Source organism: Danio rerio, chromosome 5 (genome assembly GCF_052040795.2).
Source record: "Danio rerio strain M-AB ecotype USA chromosome 5, GRCz13ab, whole genome shotgun sequence".
Classification (NCBI taxonomy): domain Eukaryota; kingdom Metazoa; phylum Chordata; class Actinopteri; order Cypriniformes; family Danionidae; genus Danio; species Danio rerio.
In genome coordinates, this window is record NC_141025.1 from 77,345,001 (window position 1) to 77,367,500 (window position 22,500).

The following is a 22,500-nucleotide window of genomic DNA, read 5'->3' on the forward strand; positions in this document are numbered from 1 at the left end:
CTAGTTTGGCATAATTTTACATTAGACATATTTAATAGTAAATAAAGGTAAATATAGCACAATTGTTCCCAGAGATGGGTTGCGGCTGGAAGGGCATCCACTGCGTATAAACTTGCTGGATAAGTTGGCGGTTCATTCCGCTGTGGCGACCCCGGATAAATAAAGGGACTAAGCCGACAAGAAAATAAATGAATGAATAGCACAATTGTTTTAAATATTATAATTCATTTGGGGAATTTTGTCTGTTACCTCAAATTTCTGAAATGTCAAGATGGTGTAACTGCCATTTATTGAGCCATTTTGTTAATATTGTGCACAAGACTGTTAGACAGGAAATTGGATCACAGAGAAGAACTCTTAATAAGACTAGTTGATGCATGCAAAGGTTAGCAACTCTTTTTAAAATGTGAGATACTTTGACCTTTTTAAGGTATGGTTAGCTATTCTTAGATATGCATGTCAAATGCTAAGACCCCAGGAATGCACTGATAATTGATCAATATTATAAAAGTAAGCATTATATTTAAAAGTTACATTTGAAATATTCCCACCAAGCCCATGTGCTTAGACATATGTTGATGATAATGCCTGGCAAATTTGATTTTAATTTGAAATGTCAAGCGGTGTAACTGGATACACCATTTGACTTCTATTGCAGGAGCCTTTCTGTTGAGGGACAATTTAGTCAAATATCATTAGCTCATGATGCTGATTAAAATGCAGCCTAAATTAAACTACTATTTGGAACTATTTGCGTTCATAGTGTTGGTGTTTATTTGTTTTTGTTGCAGAAAGTGGTGCTTAATCCCCAACCTTACTATTAAAGCTCTGTAAACCTAGGATAAATCATACTGCACAACATGATTATATTTTTTAAATGTTAATCCATGTTTATATTCACACAAGATAATGCATATATATATATATATATATATATATATATATATATATATATATATATATATATATATATATATATATATATATATATATATATACAGTATATATATGTATATGTATATATATATATATATATATATATATATATATATATATATATATATATATATATATATATATATATATATATATCTGTGTGTTATAAAATGCTTCTTCATGCATGTCTCTCTTCCACATTCCTTATTCTCTACAGAAACAGTCTTAGCGAGATCACAGTGGTAATTTGGCGTACAGGACCCTCCGTCAAGACCAAGTTTGAGGGCTTGATCCATCATCCGTCCTATAAGTCCTCAAACTATGACACTCCAGTTTCTCCCGCTAAATGCAAGAGGGCAGAAAAAGCTCCACCGCTTCCGCCTCTGCCCGCACAGCACCGCACCGGCCACAGGGTTGTAGGCCAGAACGGGTCTGAGGATCTGGCAACCGGAGCAGGAGTCCTGTGGGGAGAACGGAGGACTGCTGTGGATGCCAAAACCGGCACACAAACGCTCAGAGGGACGCGTGTCAAAGCATCAAACGGGGAAAATTACATCATCCTGTCACCTATTAATCCTGGAAGCCAGGTGAAGCATTGTTTACAGAGAGGTTAAAGGTGCAGTAGGTGATCTGCCGAAATGCTAACTGCTTTGTGTAATATCTCTGAAACACAGTCTCATTCCTGCCGCCCAAAGCCACGCCTTTTGATATCACGAACACGCACATTCAAGATGAGAGTAAACAACACACTAGATTATGTCACGTTTTCAGTTGTGTAGCAGCAAAACTTGTCATAACGTGCAACATTTAATGCACGCAAGGATCGCTGGTCTCACTCTCTCACATGCTTTGTCAAACGACTACTGTATGCTTAGTGTTTGGCCGGCGGCGTGCAGAATTACACTTATTACTAAGCCATACTTACATGCTAAGTCTTTCCGAAGTGGAGATACTTAAGTAGAGCTCCTTTCCTAAAAGAATAAATCAAGGATGTTGCATATAATCCCTTGAACACATCTCTTATAATCATTTAGTGATGACAAGTCATGCTTTGCAGAAAATAAAAGATTAAACAGATAAAAACTTTGGTAAGAAATGACCAACAATGCAATTTGGAAACATTGCAAATAGTGGAAAAATAATTCAACATGCCTCAATGAAGAAAAAGTTTGGAGTGCATTTTTGATGCATAAGAAGTTGCATCAATGCATCTTCCTCTGCTTGTAAACCTGTAAACTAACACTTGTGATCAGTTCATATGAGTGGCCAGATGAGCAAGTACTGATCGAGTTATAAAATGTGATTATCCGCCAATACCGATTATTTAAATATGTTTAATAATAATAATGTTTTTTAAATGTAATTTTCTCTCATTATTCTTCTACAAAATGCAGGTATTGGGCTCTGGAGACCCACACAGAACATTAAGTAAGTTCTCTAATATCTGTTTATTAAAGTGTTTACTAGCAATCAATGTCATGTAAATGGTATTCAAACTAAGACTGGTAACATTTAATACTAAATAAAGCACCTGAGCTGATCGTTGCAACCCAAGCTCATTCTAGCCCCGCGGACGTTTCTGGAGACCGCGATTTACGTGGCCGGAGGTACGTAAGGCTGCGTTTTGTTTTTTTCGAGCGAATGCTGCGGGGCAGTGTGGCGCCGCTCCGCCCCTCCTCTTCGCCCTCGCCGGCCGACGGCTCGTGGAGGGCTTTCCCGATGCAACCAGTTTGTCTGCTTAGCTCACAGCGTTGCGTCGGCGGAGCGGAGGCCCCGGAGGAGGAGCCGGCTGCGGGGACGACGACCGGGATCGAGTCCGGGGAACAGCGGTTCCGGAAATCAGGTAAGACGAAAAATCGAAATCGAAGATGAGGGCTTTTGCTTTTTTTTTTTTTTCTGGACGGCTTTTGCGAACAGTCGCTCGGGTTTAGGGAAAGAGGAGGAGGAGGAAGAGGAGGGCGGCCGTGTCGGCCGATCCGGCGGCTTTTCGCGCGAGAACGGCGCGGGCGCGAACGGCGAGCGCTCCCGAGAGGCGCCCGAGACCCGTAAAAGTGCGCACAGCGGCCTCTCGCGTATCCGCGAAAAACAAAAACCGCTCGAATACGTACCTCCCGGGATGTAAATCGCGGTCTGCAGAAACGTCCGCGGGGCTATGTTTCCACAATGAGCCCGGGTTGGATCATTGTCATGGTAGTTTATGCTGTAGTTCAGCCACTATTGCAGAAATATGGTACAGAAATTAGGGTACAGTCTAAGATAGTAATATTAAATATTCTATTCATTAGGTAACCAAATTAATAATTAAGCCCCCCCCCCCCCCCCCCCTCCCTGGTCTTCAGTTTGTGATCGCTCCATCGACCCCCCCCCCCACCCCCCTCCCCGCTGTTCTGTTTGTGTTCGCTCTGCAAATCCCCCCTCCCAACCCCCGGTCAATAACACCTGTAGGGGGCCCCCGCATTTTGCGCTATGCCGCTATGCCACTGTAACTACTAACGTAATACCTGCTCATTAATAGGATAAGAACTGGTTCCCTAATCCTACCAATTACCCAAACCTAACTACTTCCTTATTATTACTATCTATTAATAAGCAGCTAATTAGTAATTTATTGAGCTACTAGTTTTAGTTAATGATTTGTTAATCGCATGAATTGTGACTTAACATAAAGTGTTAACAATAATTTAACAAAAATCTAATAAGTAATATCCAGCCTGATCTCATGAAAAAACTTAAGTATTTTACGTTTTATCAGTTTAGTGGCTAATTCGTCCAAATTCTTACGAGTTCAGTCGTATGAAAATGTAAGATTTTAAAGTGGAGGCGTTTCAACCAACCCTGCCCCTAAACCCAACACTCATTAGGGGATGAGGAAATCGTACTAAATTGTATAAATTAGATCATACGAATTCATACGAATTAGCCACTAAATTAAAAAGTGAGGAATTGCTGTGAGATTGCATTGTAATATCTCAGCTACAATATTTTTTTCTGTTGCTTTTTTTTCCAGCTGGCCAGATGTACCCTGCTGCTCAGACGTCTGTTCCACTGCCTCCGGCTGCTAGTGCGCAGTCAGCACCAGGCCTCGCTAGCAGGACGTGTTTTCTGCGTCGCTCTGGAAACAGCAAATCCAAAACACAGCAAATCTACCAAAACACGTCAAACTTCGCCAACTACCAGAACTGCACCATTGTGAGGTCACACGTGCCCCATGCCAACTACGGCACCTACGTCAAAGTGACACCCAAAGTTCTCATCTTCCCCATTTTCGTCCAGGTAAATGTTTCTGTTTTTAATATGAGCACAGACATTCAACTAAACACTGATTTCTTATGTTGGTTTGGTCACATGACCCAGATTCTGTATTTAATAAGACAACAGAGTACCAAACTTTTTTTTTTTGTAAAAGATTATTGGAAATTGAAACTCCTTTAATTGTATTATTATTTTTATGAGTTACACATAATCAGCAATATGTAGAGATATGGATAGGAATATGAATATGAAGCCTAATGTGTTTAAAGTCAGAAGTTGAGGAGACTTTTACTTCAGTATGCTAATGTACTTCCAACTGAAATGGATTATTAAGTAAGGGGCGGGGCTTTTCTTTTTGCACATCATTCCCTAGTAGCAAACTAACAGTAAAAGGGGCGTGGCTAAGAACGTGAAATTGATGTCAACAGAACACAGAATTGAAGTTTACTATAACAAAAAATCTTGTTCAGTGGATTAACTTGCATTGATTATTTGTTCACCTAAAGAATAGCAATGTGCGCTAGCAAAATAAACTGCAAATTTCACGCACAATCCTTTTGGCAGCCCAAAAAAATTTACCAAAATTCAACACAAACCATATTGACTCTCATTGCAAGTGCATCAGGTTCTAGTGTATTTTCTGTAGTTTACAAATGCAACTTGTTGACATGACAACAGAGTGATGAATAAATGTTATGTTTACAATGGAGGTTAAGTGAAGAGGAAATTTTCCAAAATGTCTTCATGAAAGATGATCTTTACCTGATATTTGAATGATTTTTGGCATTAAATAGTGTGCAGTATCTTTGACTCATACAATGTATACTTGGCTTTTCTTATAAATAATACTGTAAGTTCAACATAAGTCTGGTTTTATGCTTCAGGGTCAAATATGTGAACAGGAATTGTAAACTTCCTAACTACAAAGATAATTAGTTGATAAAAAGGGCTGTTTGTGAGTAGTAAGATCCACACGGGATCATCAATATACATCAAATGAGCCGATTTCCCCCCCCCTTTAAGTGTATCTAGGCTTGTTTCATCCATCGATTGTCCTTAGGCTTAGTCCCTTATTTATCAGGGGTCACCACGGTGGAATGGACCGACAACTATTCCCTTCCAGCTGCGAAAATCTAAGATTGTTTTAAACATACAATGTAAGTGGGACTCTTATTTTGAAAACAGGACAGGCAGGTAGATTAAAAAGAAGATTTTTGGGTTCACAGCACGTCAGAATGCAAAATGCTGGATGTACGGATTGAAAATGTATTCAGGGCCACTAATAGCAAGGGTTTCTTTATTCTGCACACAGCCTCTTTAAAGGGATAGTTCACCCAAAAATACACAAAAATTTACATTTTACTTACTTTTAAGTGGTTTTAATTTTTTTTTTTTTCTGCAATATATTGATGAACATTGGAAACCGATAGCCATTAACTTCCATAGTAAGAAAAAATATTATGGAAGTCAATGGTTATGAGCTTTCAATATTCAATAATATAAAAATAAAATCATCCAAAGAAAGAAACCCAAACAGGTTTAGAACAAGTGGAGGGTGAGTGAATGATGACAGATGTTCTTTTGGGTGAGCTGTCTCTTTAAGGCAAAGTTGGCATATACACTGATTCAATGTCTGTGTGTTTTTGTTTTCTAAAGCCTGTAGATCTTTGTAGCCCGACTCGAACACTGCTGATCACTGAAGAAATGATTCTGTATGAGAGCAAGCACTTTTCCATCAAGGTGAGAGATATTTTGCATGTTCATTGTACTGTCAATCACTGGCCACACACACTACTGAGCCTCATTTTCACTTGTTTAAAGGACATTACATCAAAGTTGGATCAGCCTGTAGTGTGGTTTTCCACTGCAGTTTTGAGTGGGACTCCAAATCCAGCCCTCCATGGGTTAATAAATTTGATTTACATTGATAATTCTTGTGTGATTTCGTTGTCAGCACTTGAATAATAATAATAATAATAATAATAATATTTTACTATAAGTGAGGGGTGTGTAATACTTTTAGACAACAGAGGCATGTGCATGAATGGACACAGATATTATTGAGGCTCACGTATTTATTTATTTATTTATTTATTTATTTATTTATTTATTTTTTATTTTATTTATCTATCTATTTATTTTGTTTATTTATTTATTTATTTATTTATTTTTTATTTTATTTATCTATCTATTTATTTTGTTTATTTATTTATTTATTTATTTATTTATTTATCTATCTATTTATCTATTTATTTATTTATTCATTTATTTATTCATTTATTTATTCATTTAATACAGTTATGAAGAGGAATGCTGACATTTCCCTGCACAGTTTACATGCAGTTTGCTGGTTGTCCTGCAGAGGACCTCATTACTCTCTTTCTACATGGTGCACTTTAAAGGGACAGTTCACTTCAAAATGGAAATTTACTCACTATGTAGTTTTCGTCACAACCTTTGTGAGTTTCTTTCTTCTGTAGAACACAAAAGAAGATCATTTAAAGAAAGCTGAAACCCTTTAGACTTAGCATAACTATGAATAAAAACAAAAGCATGAAACATTTATGTAACAGTGATTCAATAAGACTGATGTTAATATTTTGCTGTTTTTTTATTAAAGCGAACTGTAAAATAATTACTCAAATAATGAAACACACGGAGCATTCTATCTAATCTTACCTGTATTATATGTTAGTTTGGAATCTTTTATGCCCATCAAAACCACTAATAATTTAAGAAAATTAAAATTGATACAAAGATCTCTCTGCAGACCATAGACCTCCTTCACAAGCTCTTACACATTCATTCATTCATTTTCCTTCAGCTTAGTCCCTTATTCATCAGGGGTCTCCACAGCAGAATGAACCGCCAACTATTCCGCTATATGTTTTACACCAGTGGTGCTCAACCCTGTTCCTGGAGATCGACCTTCCTGCAAAGTTCAGCTCCAACCCTGATCAAACACACCTGAACCAATTAATTAGGACCTGAACAGCACTTGATAATTACATGCAGGTGTGTTTGATATGGGTTGCAACTGAAATATGCAGGAAGGTAGATCTCCAGGAACAGGGTTGGTCACGCCTGTTTTACCCAGTGGATGGCCTTCCATCTGCAACCCAGTACTGGTAAAACACCCATACATACTCACACTCACACACTTTACGGCCAGTTTAGTTCATTAATTCACCTATAGCGCATGTGTTTGGACTGTGGGGGAAACCGGAGCACCAGGGGGAAACATATGCCAACACAGGGAGAACATGCAAACTCCACACAGAAACGGCAACTGGCCCAGCTGGGACCTGAACCAACAACCTACTCAACTCATTCATTGTGGATTTCATTGATAAATCCTTCTGTCAACAAGTCAAACCACCTAAAGTAGCTGTGGGTGACACCCAAACTGAGAAATGTATATACAGTTTAGGGCAAAATTAGTCGCCCTCCTGTGAAATATTAATTTCTTTTTAAAAATATTTCCTAAGTGATATTTAATGGAGCAAGGACATTATTCACAGTATTTCCTATATATATTTTTTTCTTCTGGAAAAAGTCTTATTTGTTTTATTTCGGCTTGAATAAAAGCAGTTTTGAATTTTTTAAACACCATTTTAAGGTCAATAATATTAGCCCCCTTAAGCAATATTTGATTTGATTGTCTACAGCAAGGGTTCTTTAAGTGCTTTAAGACCGATCAGGACACAGCTATTCTGTATAAATCACATAAATAGCTCATCCAGAAACATTTCTAGCATAATTATTTTGTCGTAAAGAAATACAAACGTTTTACCTAAAAGTTCTGGTAGGCTGTTTCACTTCGTTATCCAGCCAAATAAGTGTGTTAGCATTGTCATTGGTCATGCATCGATCTAATTCTAAATACTTCATAATTTTTGACTAAATTTAGTCAAGGAGCAAAGATAAATAATTTATACTTCGCGCTTGTATACAGTCTGAGCGCACACACGCAATGATGAGAGGACTTGCAGTTCCTTTGAAAAAGCCCATTTAAGAGCTCGCATATCCAGTTTTTGCATGACTGCGCTCTTGTGTTAAAATAAAGCACTCGCGACATTTGCAGAAATTAGTAATTACGCAATACCTGCATTCCCGCGCCGACATTTAGACTGTATTAAATCAGGCTTCAGAAGATTGACAGGTCAGAGGCGAGTGAACTCGCCGTCGGAGAGAAGAGAATGAAACGTGTGTGCAGATCGTCAGCAGTAAGTATGTCCGCGGCGTATTTACTCATGCTAATAACACAGACATCTCCATAGTGAAAACATCCGAAAAGCACTTTTTTAATAAAACATTTGTTTTTAAGTTGTTTTTTCTGTCATTGCAACACAGAAAGGCCTTTATCTCGCTCTTACATTTCACGCAAAACTAGACAAGGTCAACTGTGATTGGTCACTTTTCATGTCAGTCAAATCACCGCTTTGGAATTCCGGCATATTTTATATATTATATAAAGTTTTTAAAAATATATTATATTTTTTCAATGAAATAATGACTGTTTTGGTCTACTTTAGTTGCGAAAAAAGATCTGATGAATCCCAACAAAGATCACAAATTTGCACATTTATTTTTTTCAGTCTTTTTTACTCCCATCCTGCAGCCGGTTGAGAACCACTGATCTACAGAACAAACCAATGACATGCCTAATTAAACTAACTTTACCCTAATTAACCTTATTAAGCCTTTAAATGTCACTTTAAGCTGAATACTAGTATCTTGAAGAATATCTAGTCTAATATTATGTGCTGTCATCATGGCAAAGATAAAGAAACCAGTTAAATTAGTTATCAAAACTATTATGTTTACAAATGTGTTGAAAGAAAATCTTCACTCTGTTAAACAGAGCTTGTAGTAGGGCTAATAATTCTGACTTCAACTGTATGTATAATATATTCAAGTAGGAACAATGGTTAGTTACTAAACCAGACAGCAGAAAAGACACACAGGAAGATGAATGGCTTCTATTAAAGTGAAGGAACTCGCCAAGAAGGTTTGAAGTGTTTAGTCATCAAGTTTGCAGAAACTATTGACCTTAATTTCCTAATAGAGATTAATTACATTAGATGGCAAGCCACAGTATATTGCATGTGACGGAGGCAGAAAACAGCGTCAGCAACAAGCCTGTCACCTGACTAAATCTTCTGCTTCATGACCTGCTTTTGTTCACAGTGGAGATCACAATGAGAAAAGTTTGTGACACTTTATAATAACCTCACTCTATTAATCATTTAATAAGCATTAGCAAATTGTTAATAATTTGTACAGCATTAAGTCTACATGACTAGACGATAGTAGGCAGTTTAGTAACTACAGCTACAAATGCTGTATTTTTGACTGCTTGATTGTATTTCTTGCTACTAAATTAAGTATTGCATCATTTACAAAGCAGTTATTTAGGAGTAGCTGTGGTTGATAAGATCATTCAGAATGTCTAAATAAATGATTTATAAGCTCTTCAAATGAACATTTATACACTCTTTATACACGTTTATACACATTTTTAGTCAGCTAAAATCTCTGTCTCCCTTCAGGTCACGGTTTTCATATACTCGGATTTGATGCTGGTGACTAGAGAGGATGAACCGGGCCGGTGTAACGTCCTGCAAAACCCACTGTACCTCCGACACCTGCAGCTGCGGGACGGTAAGCCCATCTACACTGTAAAATTGTTGTAAAATGTACAATATTACAGGCTATTTTGGTTGCCAGTGAAACTGTAAAGTTTACAAGTACACTGTAAAATAACTAATGCAATTGTGCTGTAAAACTAAAAATGGTTCATTTACAGTGCACAAATTTGTATGCCATTTTAACTTTGATATTTTTCTTGAATGTGCTAAAGAATGTGTGATGATAATAATAAAAAAGAAAAGCCCTGTTCCTGGAGCTGTCTTTAATAGCAGACATTTCATAGGTCTTCCCAATCCAACACACCTGATTTACATCATCAGATTTGAGGAATAAAAAAAAAATATGGATATTTAAGACAAAGGAGATGAAACAATATGATGACCATAATGTGGTAATGTTCAGGGAAGAAGTGTTCTGACATCATCAAAGCACTCAGGTCACTAGGTGAGAGATTGCCATGGGAACAGACACTTCCTGTCACCAATCTGACCCCCAGAGAAGATGGGGGAAAGACACACACACATTAAACCATGAAAGCAGGAATCAAACAAAACCGCCGGAGAAACCAAAGAAACATTTATGTTCTTATTAAGGCCAGGTTTTGTGTATGTTTGTGGCCCTGTATAAAGTTTTATATGGGTTTAGGAATGAGCACACATTTAACATATACGCACATAACTGTACATGCATCTTTATTGTATTATCATGTTTAAAAATATTTATTTTTAAAACAAGGACTGCAAATTAGCATCAGTGCTTAAACAAACAAACAAACAAACAAACAAACAAACAAACAAACAAACAAACAAACATTCAAGCAAGCAAACAAACAAACAAACAATCAAACACACACACACTCTCAAGTACGCCAAACAAACAAACAAACACATTCAAGTACGCCAAACAAACACACACACGCAGGCACGCACGCTAACACACAAACACACACACACACACACACACACACACACACACACACACACACACACACACACACACACATGTAAGTATGCCAAACAAACAAACAAACAAACAAACAAACACATTCAAGTACGCTAAACAAACACACACACAAACACACACACACACACACACACACACACACACACACACACACACACACACACACACACACACACACACACACTCAAGTACGCCAAACAAACAAACAAACAAACAAACAAACAAACAAACAAACAAACAAACAAACAAACAAACAAACAAACAAACAAACAAACAAACAAACACACACAATCAAGTACACTAAACAAATACACACACAAACACACACACACACACACACACACACACACACACACACACACACACACACACACTCAAGTACGCCAAACAAACAAAGAAACAAAGAAACAAACAAACAAACAAACAAACACACACAATCAAGTATGCCAAACAAATACACACACCAAACAAACAAACAAACAAACACATTCAAGTACGCCAAACAAACACACACACACGCACGCACGCACAAACACACACACACACACACTCACACACACACACTCACACACACAGACACACACACACACACACACACACACACACACACACACAAGTACGCCAAACAAACAAATACTCAAACAAACGTACGCATGCCAATGCCAAACAAACAAACACACTCAAGCACCTATGCATGCATGCATCTACGCAAACACGCACAGCGAACAAACATAAAACAAATAAAGCCACACACATGCATGCAGTAAGGTACCCAGACAGGCACACACACCAAACAAACAAGTGACGGCACAGACACAAATGTCCATACGAAGCCATGGTCAGTGTAATATTCAGTGCGTCTTTGTGTTGGTGCCATTAGGTAGATGTCTAGCCTCATTTAGTGTGATCAGTGTGTGTGTGTTTGTGTGTGTGTGTTTAAGCATATATGACAGGATGATAGTGACAGCGTAACTAGAGAAAAACCCCTGCAGGTGTCCCACAGACAGACGACTGTACAACTGTCTCCTCTCATCAGTTCTTCTGCTAATTGTCTGAATCAAGGCATTAGAAAATATGATAATGTGTGGACAGTCCAACAGCCGATATATAGCCAATATATCTCAGGGGTTCTCAACCTTTTTCAATTCGCGGCACACTTCTTTCTCTGATCATTTTTTAAAGGCCTATCTGTCTGACATTGTCTCTAAAAAAAATTTTTTTTTTTAAACATACACAGATTCAAAGAAAACCACAGGTCAACAAGGGGAATGCAAAAGACCAGCTTCTGCTTTAAACTGGACTGACTGAATATCTACTATTAAAAAATACAAAATATAAACATGCAAAATACAGTAAAAAAACCCTAAATCTGTTGAAACATGTCGATCTGATGGCGGTTGAGTTTGCAGCTGGATATTATTGGGAGATCGCTGACAGGAACAGTGAACAGCTCTGCCAGAGTGAGTCTGAAGCTCATATGCAAGTTTATTTTCCATTTCTATGGCAGAGACACCATTGAGCCTTGTTAGATCCTCCTCTATGGACATATATGATTATTAATATGGGAATACTTTAATATAATAGGTTAATAATACAGTAATACACTATTATTAACATTTAAACAATAAATCATTTTAATATCCAGCCTTCTGTAGGGAAATATATTATTATTAATATGCTAATAGTAATATGTAATTAATACATTAATAATATGTTTAGTGTCTAAATATGGAGCAACCACATTTTTCTCTCACTCATATAAAATAAAATCCTAATTTAGACACTTTCATGCTTTTTTAATATCTGATTTATTTTTCTATTTTATGCTATGTTTATGTCCATGCATGTCCATGTGGCGACCCCTGATAAAAAGGAGTTAAAGCAAAGTGAAGTGTTAGTAATGTAGCTCATTTGTACGCACTCAGGGTTTAGCGAACGTCCAATAAAGCACTCGAGTGTGTGTGAAGGAGACATTAATCAAAGCTTTACTCTGAAACTGAACCCGCTGAGCTCTCAGAAGACCTCAGGACTTAGTGAGCTTTCATTAAACACTCAAGTCTGTGCCACAGTGCAATCAGCCACCAATCAGAGCGGACTGTCATTAGCTGACAGCCAATGAGAGATTGAGAGCTCCTGAGAGAGGGCGGGCAGACAAACACAAATCTGGGAATGAGTGAAAGCAGTGTTAGATATATGTGAGGGCTGGGAATATGCTGTTCACTTCAAACAGGGCATTAAAATTATTCACCCTCCTGTGAAATGTTGGTCCAAGTGATGTTTAACAGACCAAAGATTTTCTTTCACAGTATTTCCTATATTTTTTCTTGTGAGGAAAGTCATATTTCTTTTCGTTTAGCTGGAATAAAGGGAGTTTTAAATGAAGGTTTTAAAGCAATTTTAAACAATGCAGGCTCATTGTGGATATGTACCCCTGTCTACATTTCTGGAGAGCGCGAATTATATAGCCAGAAGTATGTATGGCTGTATTTCGTCTTTAAAATGAACACTATGGGGGTTTTTATGATGCCGCCGAAGCTTTTGTTCTTTTTCGCGATATCTGCTGACCGCTTACCTCCACGTGGACAGCTTTTCCGGTGTTACCATTTTGCGAAGCAGAGTTGAATGTGACAATGGGGTTTGAGTCCGGTGAAGACCGGTTCCAGAAACCAGGTAAAACAAAAGAATACATTTTTATTTAGAAAAAATAAAATAAATAAACAACGTGGTAAAATTATGTGACTGCGACAGCTTTTCTTTTTTTAGATTGCTCTTGAAAACACTATCGGTTGGGTATACAATTAACCGCATCGGTCGTGCAGTTTCTCCACAATGGATGTCTAGCGTTCTCCAGCCTCCGGCGCCTAGACTGCAGCTCTGCACTGGAAGTTTGGCCAGAGAAGAAACGGTAGTGCCCTGGCTTCTCTCGAGGTTTTTTTTACTTCGTCACTTTCGTCAATTAGTGAAGTTTTGTTCCTCACCACTGTCGCCACTTGCTTGCTTGGTTTGGGACATCGATAGATGTGCTCTTCAGTGTTTGGACTTTCAGTAGTAAAAATAAAAACCACACTGAACTAAACTAAATTGAACTTCAACTCTGAAAACTGGACTGACAGTTTCATTTTACTGGAACTTCTATGTTAAGCTGCTTTGACACAGACTACATTATAAAGGCGCTATAGAAATAAAGATGAATTGAATTGAATTGAGAGACGGGGGTCGGTGGGTCAGTCAGTCGACAGCAAGATGGCCTGGTTGGCTGAAGTGTATATTGCACCCTCTGGTGGATTAATGCTAGAAAAGGATGCACGAGAGGAATTTGTGATCATCATTAAGCATTCAAAGCGGTCTCTGGATTTGCAAAAACAAAAACTGCAAGCAGAGGTACCTCCGGTTGTGTATTTCACCGTCCCCAGAAATGTAGACCTGGGTACGTATCCGCAATAAACCTGGGTTGATTTTAAAGTATTCAGCTAAAAGTGCACTATAAAGGCTTATTGAAAAAAAATGATAGTTTCTTAAGAGAGCTAATAATATCGACCCTAAATATTATTTAAAAATATTCATTCATTCGTTTTATTTTCAGCTTAGTCCCTTTATTAATCTGGGGTCGCCACAGCGGAATGAACCACCAACTTATCTAGCATATGTTTTATGCAGCGGATGCCCTTCCAGCTGCAACCCAACACTGGGAAACATCCATGCACACTCATTCACACACTACAGACAATTTTAGCTTAACCCATTTCACCTATACCACATGTCTTTGGACTGTGTGGGAAACCGGAGCACACAGAGAAAACCCGCGCCACCAAGAGGAGTACGTGCATTATTAAAAAAATGTGTGTGTGTATATATATATATATATATATATATATATATATATATATGAAAAAATAATAAAATATGTAGGATATAAGCTTTAAATACTGTGAAAAATGGGGATAAACTGAAAAAACACTTGCTGATGTGCACAGACGTCAACCATGCAACCATATATTGGGCATTTCTTATGCATAAACTTCATTTTTCCACGGCTTCAGTCTATAGATCAGGGGTGCCCACACTTTTTCTTATAAGGGGTCAAAAACTAAACTTGACTGAGGGCTGTGGGCCCTAAATATAAATAAAGTTAAATATACCAAACTGTATTGCATAAAATTTGCCATGGGTAATTTCCCAATTTATTTCCTAATATTTGAAAACGACTAGAAAATGTTGCTTTTAAACATATTAATCAATGATGCAGCATCATTTTTAACATTTTATTATGAAAATTATAATAAAATCATAAACAATCCCATTTTAAAGGTTACATTAAATTCTAAATGACGATCTCTGTCAAAGCCTTTCCCCATCATTCTCCCTCTCTTTTCAGATGGGACCAAAGGTTACCACGGGCCAACTTTGGCTCGCAGGCTCTACTTTGAGCACCTCTGCTATACATGCTTTATACTGACCTGTTCTGATTGATAATGACGTCATTAGATGACGATTATTAGTTTAAACTTTCAGGATAAGCCTCTATATAAGGTTATATTTCAGCACATTACAAATGGAAAGTGACTCAGTGGCATGTACAGCAATACGAGTTCACTGTGCGTTTTTTGGGAAACATATATAACTACTAAGGGTGTTCATAATCTTGCACATTTTAAAAGAGCACTTTTAAATGCCAAGATGCCTTGATATAGGAAAATCTGGCCCAGATCAAAGTATACTGTGATTAGTAGGATAGTAATCCTGAAAATCATGCATGTCTTTGTCATGTAAGTGTTAAAAATGTTCTGTTTTTTTCCCCTCAGATCACTGTAAAGATCTGCGATTCTACTTGATCCACATGACTGAGGTGAGTTACAGTAACAGGCACAGCTAATTAAAACAAGTTTGTTTACGGGTTTTAACATTTCGTATGCGAATGTGAAAAAGAAGTATACTCGAATTCAAAATGTAGAAAAAAATAGCAGGATGACAACATGGGCAAACGTATTATGCCCAGATTACAATTTATATTGCACATACTTCCATATGACCATAAAGAAAATACTTTAAAATCAGTGATTATTTACAGGGACAGTCATTTTCCTAAGCATTTGCATTGGGAGGGCTGAATGACAGTTTGAGGTTTGCTACCTAAAATTATTTTTTATTGCATCTTTTAAAAAATTCCAGCAATATTCGCATCATATCTTTCACTAAAGACAGATTATTGAGAGATTTAGATCACTAGATTATATTTATATACATTCTATTCTGATCTAGTCGTATACTGTTAGGCAAATATAATTCCTTTGCAACTGTTCACTAATTTTCTGTGTAAGTAACCCTGAGCTGTTTTTTGTTATGTATTCTCACTGTAAATCAGATGGACAAGTCTGATGTAAACCATGTAAAACAAGAGCAGTGTGAAATCATGGTAAATGGCAAGTGACGTCTTTCCTCTTCTAGTTTGCTTTTGAAAATACTATGGGTTGGGTTTGGAGAAGTGGTCAGTCGATAGCAAACTGATAGAGAAAACATATATATATATGTATATATATATATATATATATATATATATATATATATATATATATATATACATACATACATACATACATACATTATATATATATATATATATATATATATATATATATATATATATATATATATATATATATATATATATATATATATATATATATATATATATATATATATATATATGAGAGACTTTTAGCCTGGACGGAGGCCACTGTGCATAGTTTTAGATACATGGCAGTAATTATTTTTGAAAAGGTAATTGTTTTTTAAGAAAGGTTTTGTTGAATAAAAAGAGCAAATACAGCTATATTTTGTATGTTTTGACATATCATTTAAGATTTGTGGATAAGAAATAATATGTTTTTTTTTTTTGCTTTGGTGTGGTTAGAGATAAATTTGGTAAATCCTTAATTTTGAGCCCTGAAAAGTCCTGTGAAATAAAAACCAATCGCAAAGCTGCACCATGAAACCACAACCCATTTGCTCATGCACATTAGGCAAGTTCACACAAAAGTTAAGTTATTGAGGCATGTGGACATAACACAAAGTCTAAATCAAGTAATTTTAGCATGCCAAAGTTAAATTTATGCATATTAAATATATTTTCCCAACAATAAAATTGTGGCTACTAAAAATGGTGAGTGGCTAGTATGGTTGGAAATCTACTAGCCACAGTGGCTAGTGATCAAAAAAGTTAATGTCAATCCCTGTGTGTGTGTATATATATATATATATATATATATATATATATATATATATATATATATATATATATATATATATATATATATATATATATATATATATATAGGGGTGTCATATATATATCATATGATATGATATGATGTGATATACATTTATATTTTGTACATTTTACACTCAACAATGATTTTTGCTGCCTGTTCAAACTACTTATTTTTAGTCAGCACAGATCTTGTGGGTTATTTGAGACAACTTAATTGTTTTATGCTCAATCCACTTAAATTTGTAAAAACAATTACTGTAAGTTCATCGTTTTGTGTCGGAACAACATGAAGAAAGTGCGCTTTGTATAGAAAGTCAGTATTTTTATAGTGTCAGAATTCATCTTAAACTGTAAAAAATCCTGGATTCTTCACAATTCCTTCATGTTGTCTCAACACAAATCGATTAAGTTAGCTTAATTGCTTTTGCAAATTTTAAGTGGATTGAACCTAAAACAACTGAGTTGTTTAAAAATAGCTTAAGAATTGTGTTGTTTCAGCTCATTTTAAATAAGTTCGCTATCTGACTAGTCTTGTCACCTAAGTTTTAGGAACAACAAAAAATAACTTGACTTCTAGTTGATCATTTGCTATCAGAAGTGGCTTATATGAAAGGCAAAAGGCTATAGATTATGCTTATTTGACCAAATAAAATATAATCATGCCTTGATTTATGAATTATTTAATTAGGATAGTAAGATCTGACTTTGCTTAGAAAAAAGTCTTGTCACTGAACAGAAATAATGTACAGTATAGGATTTATATAGGATTGGATTCATCTTCAATGCCTCCTCCCTTATCTTACCCCAGACATGCTCAATAAGGTTCATGTCTGGTGACTGGGCTGGCCAAACCTGGACCTTCTTTGCTTTCAGGAGCTTTGATGTGGAGGCTGAAGTATGAGAAGGAGCGCTATCCTGCTGGAGAATTGTCCCTCTCCTGTGGTTTGTAATGTAATGGGCAGCACAAATGTCTTGATACCTCAGACTGTTGATGTTGATCATCCACTCTGCAGATCTCTCGCACGTCCCCGTACTGAATGTAACCCCAAACCATGACTTTTCCTTCACCTAACTTGACTGATTTCTGTAAGAATCTTCATTCCATGCTGGTTCCAGTAGGTCTTCTGCAGTATTGGTGATGATTGGGATGCAGTTCAACAGATGATCCATCAGAAAAACCTTTCACCTTCTGACACTTTTCCAAATGATCAACTAGAAGTCAAGTTATTATTTGTTGCTCTCACAACTGGGATCGACGACAAGACGTTTGTCAGGTAGTGTAGTTTGAACAAGCAGCAATACATTTGAGCACATATAATTGATGTGATTAAAATGTGACACTACGTTTATACCCCTCTACATAAAGCACCATGATATGCCTCGAGACTTAATTTGATGCTGTCCATGATTGCTAGTGATGTAATTAGTAGCTGATGGTTGATCATAAACTCCAGGAACGGGGTTGAAAAGCTCTGATCTATTAGATCGATCGGGAGCGAGCATCTGCTGTGATGTGTGATGGATGCTGCGAGTAACATAATGCAAGACTTTAATTTGATTCGTCTTTCTCTCATGTCTCATAATAGTAGCTGGAGATGTCACAGGGCAGAGACAGACAGATAAACCTGCTCCACTAAGAGAAAAACAATCTCATTAGAGGAATATCTCATGTGTCTGCATGTTTTTCAATCGTTGTCGTCTTCCGTGTTCAAGCATATGCCATCTCTCGGTCGTTTGACAAGCATAATCACACTGAGGCTGTGCATTATGTTTGCATGAGAAAATGAAATATCCTGGGCGGCATCATGGCTCAATGGTTAGCACTGTCGCCTCACAGCAAGATGGTTGCTGGTTCGAGTTTGCTGGGTCAGTTGGAATTTCTGTGTGGAGTTTGCATGTTCTCCCCATGTTGGCGTGGGTTTCCTCCTGGTGCTCCGCACAGTCCAAACCCAATTTAACCAAATTAGCCATAGTGTGTGGTTGAATGTGAGAGTGTATGGGTGTTTCCCAGTACTGGGTTGCAGTTGGAAGGGCATCCGCTGCGTAAAGCATATGCTGGAATAGTTGGTGGTTCATTCCACTGTGGTGACCCCTGATAAATAAGAAACTAAGCCGAAGAAAAAATGAAAGAATGAATGAAATTTACCTTACCCTGTTTTTACAACTGAAACCATATTTAATTACAGTAACTTGTTACTTGGTAACTAATTACACCCAACACTGAACTCAACCGACACAGAATATCAACGCCTACTTTTACATCACAGCCTGTTAAGCTCCGCCCACTGGTTCACAATGCAGTAGGTCAGGGGTGGCCAATCCTGTTCCTGGAGATCTACCTTCCTGCAGATTTCAGTTGCAACCCTAATCAAACACACCTGTCTGTAATTATCAAGTGGATTTCAGGTCCTAATTAATTGGTTCAGGTGGGTTTGATCAGGGTCGGAGCTAAACTGTACAGGAAGGTAGATCTCCAGGAACAGGATTGAGCACCCCTGCAATAGGTAAATAATGATAGCAGTAAATACAGATCTACGAAGAAATCAAATGATAAATGGTCTAAATGGGTGCCCAAACTCGGTCCTGGAGGGCTGGTGTCCTGCATATCTTGGTTCCAACCAAGGGTCATGAAACCCCCTCGTTTCAGCAGGGTGTTTTCACACCTCTACTTTGGAAAAAGTCTGGAAAGTAGGCGTGTCCAGCTCTGTTTAGGGGGGAGTGTCGGAGGAGGGCAAAAGCCATGGTCTGTAAAAATTTGCATAAAAATGGGAGTGTCGGTTTGGGCATGCGCTGATTTTCACACAGGCAAAACAAACACAGACGCAGAGGAGAAAGACAGTAGCTATGTTTCCATCCACCTATTTTATGCGCATTTTGCAAATGCTCATAAAAAAAAACAGTTGATGGAAACGGCATGATGAGCGTAAATTTTGAAAATGCGCATAAAAAACTTATGCGCCTAACTGGGTAGGACAAACTTTTTATTCGATAAGAAAAGATGTGCATAAACTGTGATGGAAACACTTTTACCGCACAAACTCCAGCATGCGCATTAAAAAAGGTCATGTGATTTTGTTAAAAGAGATCATGTGATGATGAAAACTAGTATGAATGGACAAAACGTCAGGCTGAGCACATTATAAAACATCTGAAATGTTGTTTTGGTCATTATGAAACACCTTACCATTTCAGTATTAATGTTATTATATTATTAATGAATCAAGAGCGCCTGTGCTCCGCGTCTGACACCTTCACACGCCACTGCACGCTCACTTCATGTCAGGATTGTCTTCTTAGGCGCATTCACTTAGAAAAGCTTGATGCAGCTTCTTCTACTGCAGCAAAGGCAGTTTTTACTGTTGATTTTTGGCGCCAGTTAATCAGGAAGTGACGATTTTGGTCGCTTTGACTCGTTGGATGGAAACGCTGCTTTATTCGCACAACTTTTATGCGATAATCCAGTTTTGCAAGTTCATTCGCATTTTTGGATGGAAACATAGCTAGTGACTGTGTTTACATGGACATAAGTGATCAAATTATTTACCAAATTATTAAATGGTGGACTTTAACTGCACTTTGGCCCTTTCATTCTGGAATTTCAGTCATGCCCCTCGTGACAACCGAGATATTTGATTCAAGGAATTGCTGGAAGCTTGTATCTTTCATGCAATGTTTGTTACTGCACGGTGAATGAGAGAAAAACCCTCTGCATTTCTCTGTAACTTAGATGCACTCAGTGGATAGTGTCAGAAAGCCGTGTGTGTTATTCCTGTGACAAAATGCCGCAAAAATCCTAAACGTTGGTAAATTTGGTTGTGGTGCTTACACGTTTACACTCGGAGAGCAGCGGATTTTTCAGTCCATGATATTGTAGCGATGATAACGTACGGTAAACTTTATTAACTTAGAAATCATTTGAGGTCCGTCTTTAAACACTGAAAGAGTACTGCTGACGATACCAACTAACTTTACCTCTGAATAAACAAAGACCACTAGTTGCCCACTTACTGAATCTGTAGAGACAGGACAATCAACACCAACTGGATCCGCGTCTTTATTAAGAGGAGACGAGCAGCAAATCCGGATTTCACCATTTCCAGATGAGAAAAGCTCTCAGGTAAACAATGTTCCTTAGACACGCATTTCTGTCGCACGTTGCGTGGACTGTAATCCACACGTGAGTCCAGCTGCGCTCTCATAGATAGAGCAAAATCCAAAGGCAAACTAAGCACAACATAACAGGGCTTATAAGGACAGAACTAATTAGACAACAAGGAACAGCTGAAAACAAGGAGTGATCACGTGAGCTGGGATACAGGAAATACAAACAAAAACCAGAAAGAAGAGCTAGTGCCCTTAAGAGTCCACATGAGGGCACTGCAGCAGGTGTGACAGAGCTACGTATATCTGCATTTCATCTTTAAAATAAACGCTATGGGGCGATAAGACACCGCCAACGGCTTTTTTTTTTTTTTTGCACTACCAGCTGACTGCTTACCTCCTTGTGGACGGCTTTACTGCTATTACCAGTTTGCCTACATACACTGGCAAACTTGGGAAGCGGAGATATCCGCGATGACGGGGTTCAAGTGCGCTGAAGAACGGTTCCAAAAAGAAAATAATAGTAAATAACAGTGTGGTAAAGAACCGGGGGCTTTTCTTTTGCTTTTCAAAACACTGCGGTTGGGTTTAGGGAAGGGGGAGGGTCGGGGGATCAGTCAGTCAGTCAGTCGACAGCGGCCTCTGGTGGATATACGTGAGAACAGCAGGTGTGAATGGCACTCGCAAGAGAAATTTAAGATCTGAAAAAGCGTACACAGCGGCCTCTGGTGGATTCGCAAAAACTGCAAAAAAAAGTAGCTCCTGGGACGTAATTGGCGCTCTCCAGAAATCTATATAGGGGTGCGTAATTAGAATAATCCTGGGTTGACATTTCTGGAGAGTGTGAATTATGTTGCCAGAACAACGTATGGCTACATTTTGTCTTTAAAACGAACAATACGGGGTGGTACGAAGCCGTAGATTGCTTTAGTTTGTTTTTGCACTACCAGCTGACCTCTTACCTCTGTGGACGGCTTTGCTGTTGTTACCAGTTTGCCCAGTAGCTTGCATTGTAAGTCAGCAGACTTGAGATGCAGAAAAGAGTTGACTATGACCACTAGGTTCAAGTCCGACGAAGAATGGTTCCAGAAAGCAGGTAAAACAAAAGGGCAAGAACGAGCAAATAGCAGGGTGAGAATGTGGTAAGATCTGAAAACCTTGTAACAATCAGGCAAGGGCTTTTCTTTTTCTAGATTGCTTTTTAACACTGTCAGTTGGGATTAGGGAAGGGGGTGGGTGGGGCTATCGTCGGTCAGTCAGTCAATCGGTCAATCGGTCAGTCAGTCAGTCAGTCAGTCAGTCAGTCAGTCAGTCAGTCAGTCAGTCAG

General features: G+C 37.8%; 1 protein-coding gene across 17 annotated transcripts in view; it reads left to right on the forward strand.

The window, feature by feature from the left end:
- The window catches only part of rgs3a (regulator of G protein signaling 3a), a 180,498-nt gene that overhangs the window by 13,061 nt on the left and 144,937 nt on the right, over window positions 1-22,500 (forward strand). For 10 of the 17 annotated variants that reach the window (XM_087251710.1, XM_087251716.1, XM_087251712.1 and 7 more), the window contains 6 exon segments: window positions 1,154-1,523; window positions 2,331-2,364; window positions 3,944-4,209; window positions 5,845-5,928; window positions 9,741-9,852; window positions 15,606-15,649. In XM_087251710.1, the coding sequence (XP_087107836.1) occupies window positions 1,154-1,523; window positions 2,331-2,364; window positions 3,944-4,209; window positions 5,845-5,928; window positions 9,741-9,852; window positions 15,606-15,649 (910 nt within the window). 17 annotated transcript variants of the gene reach the window in all.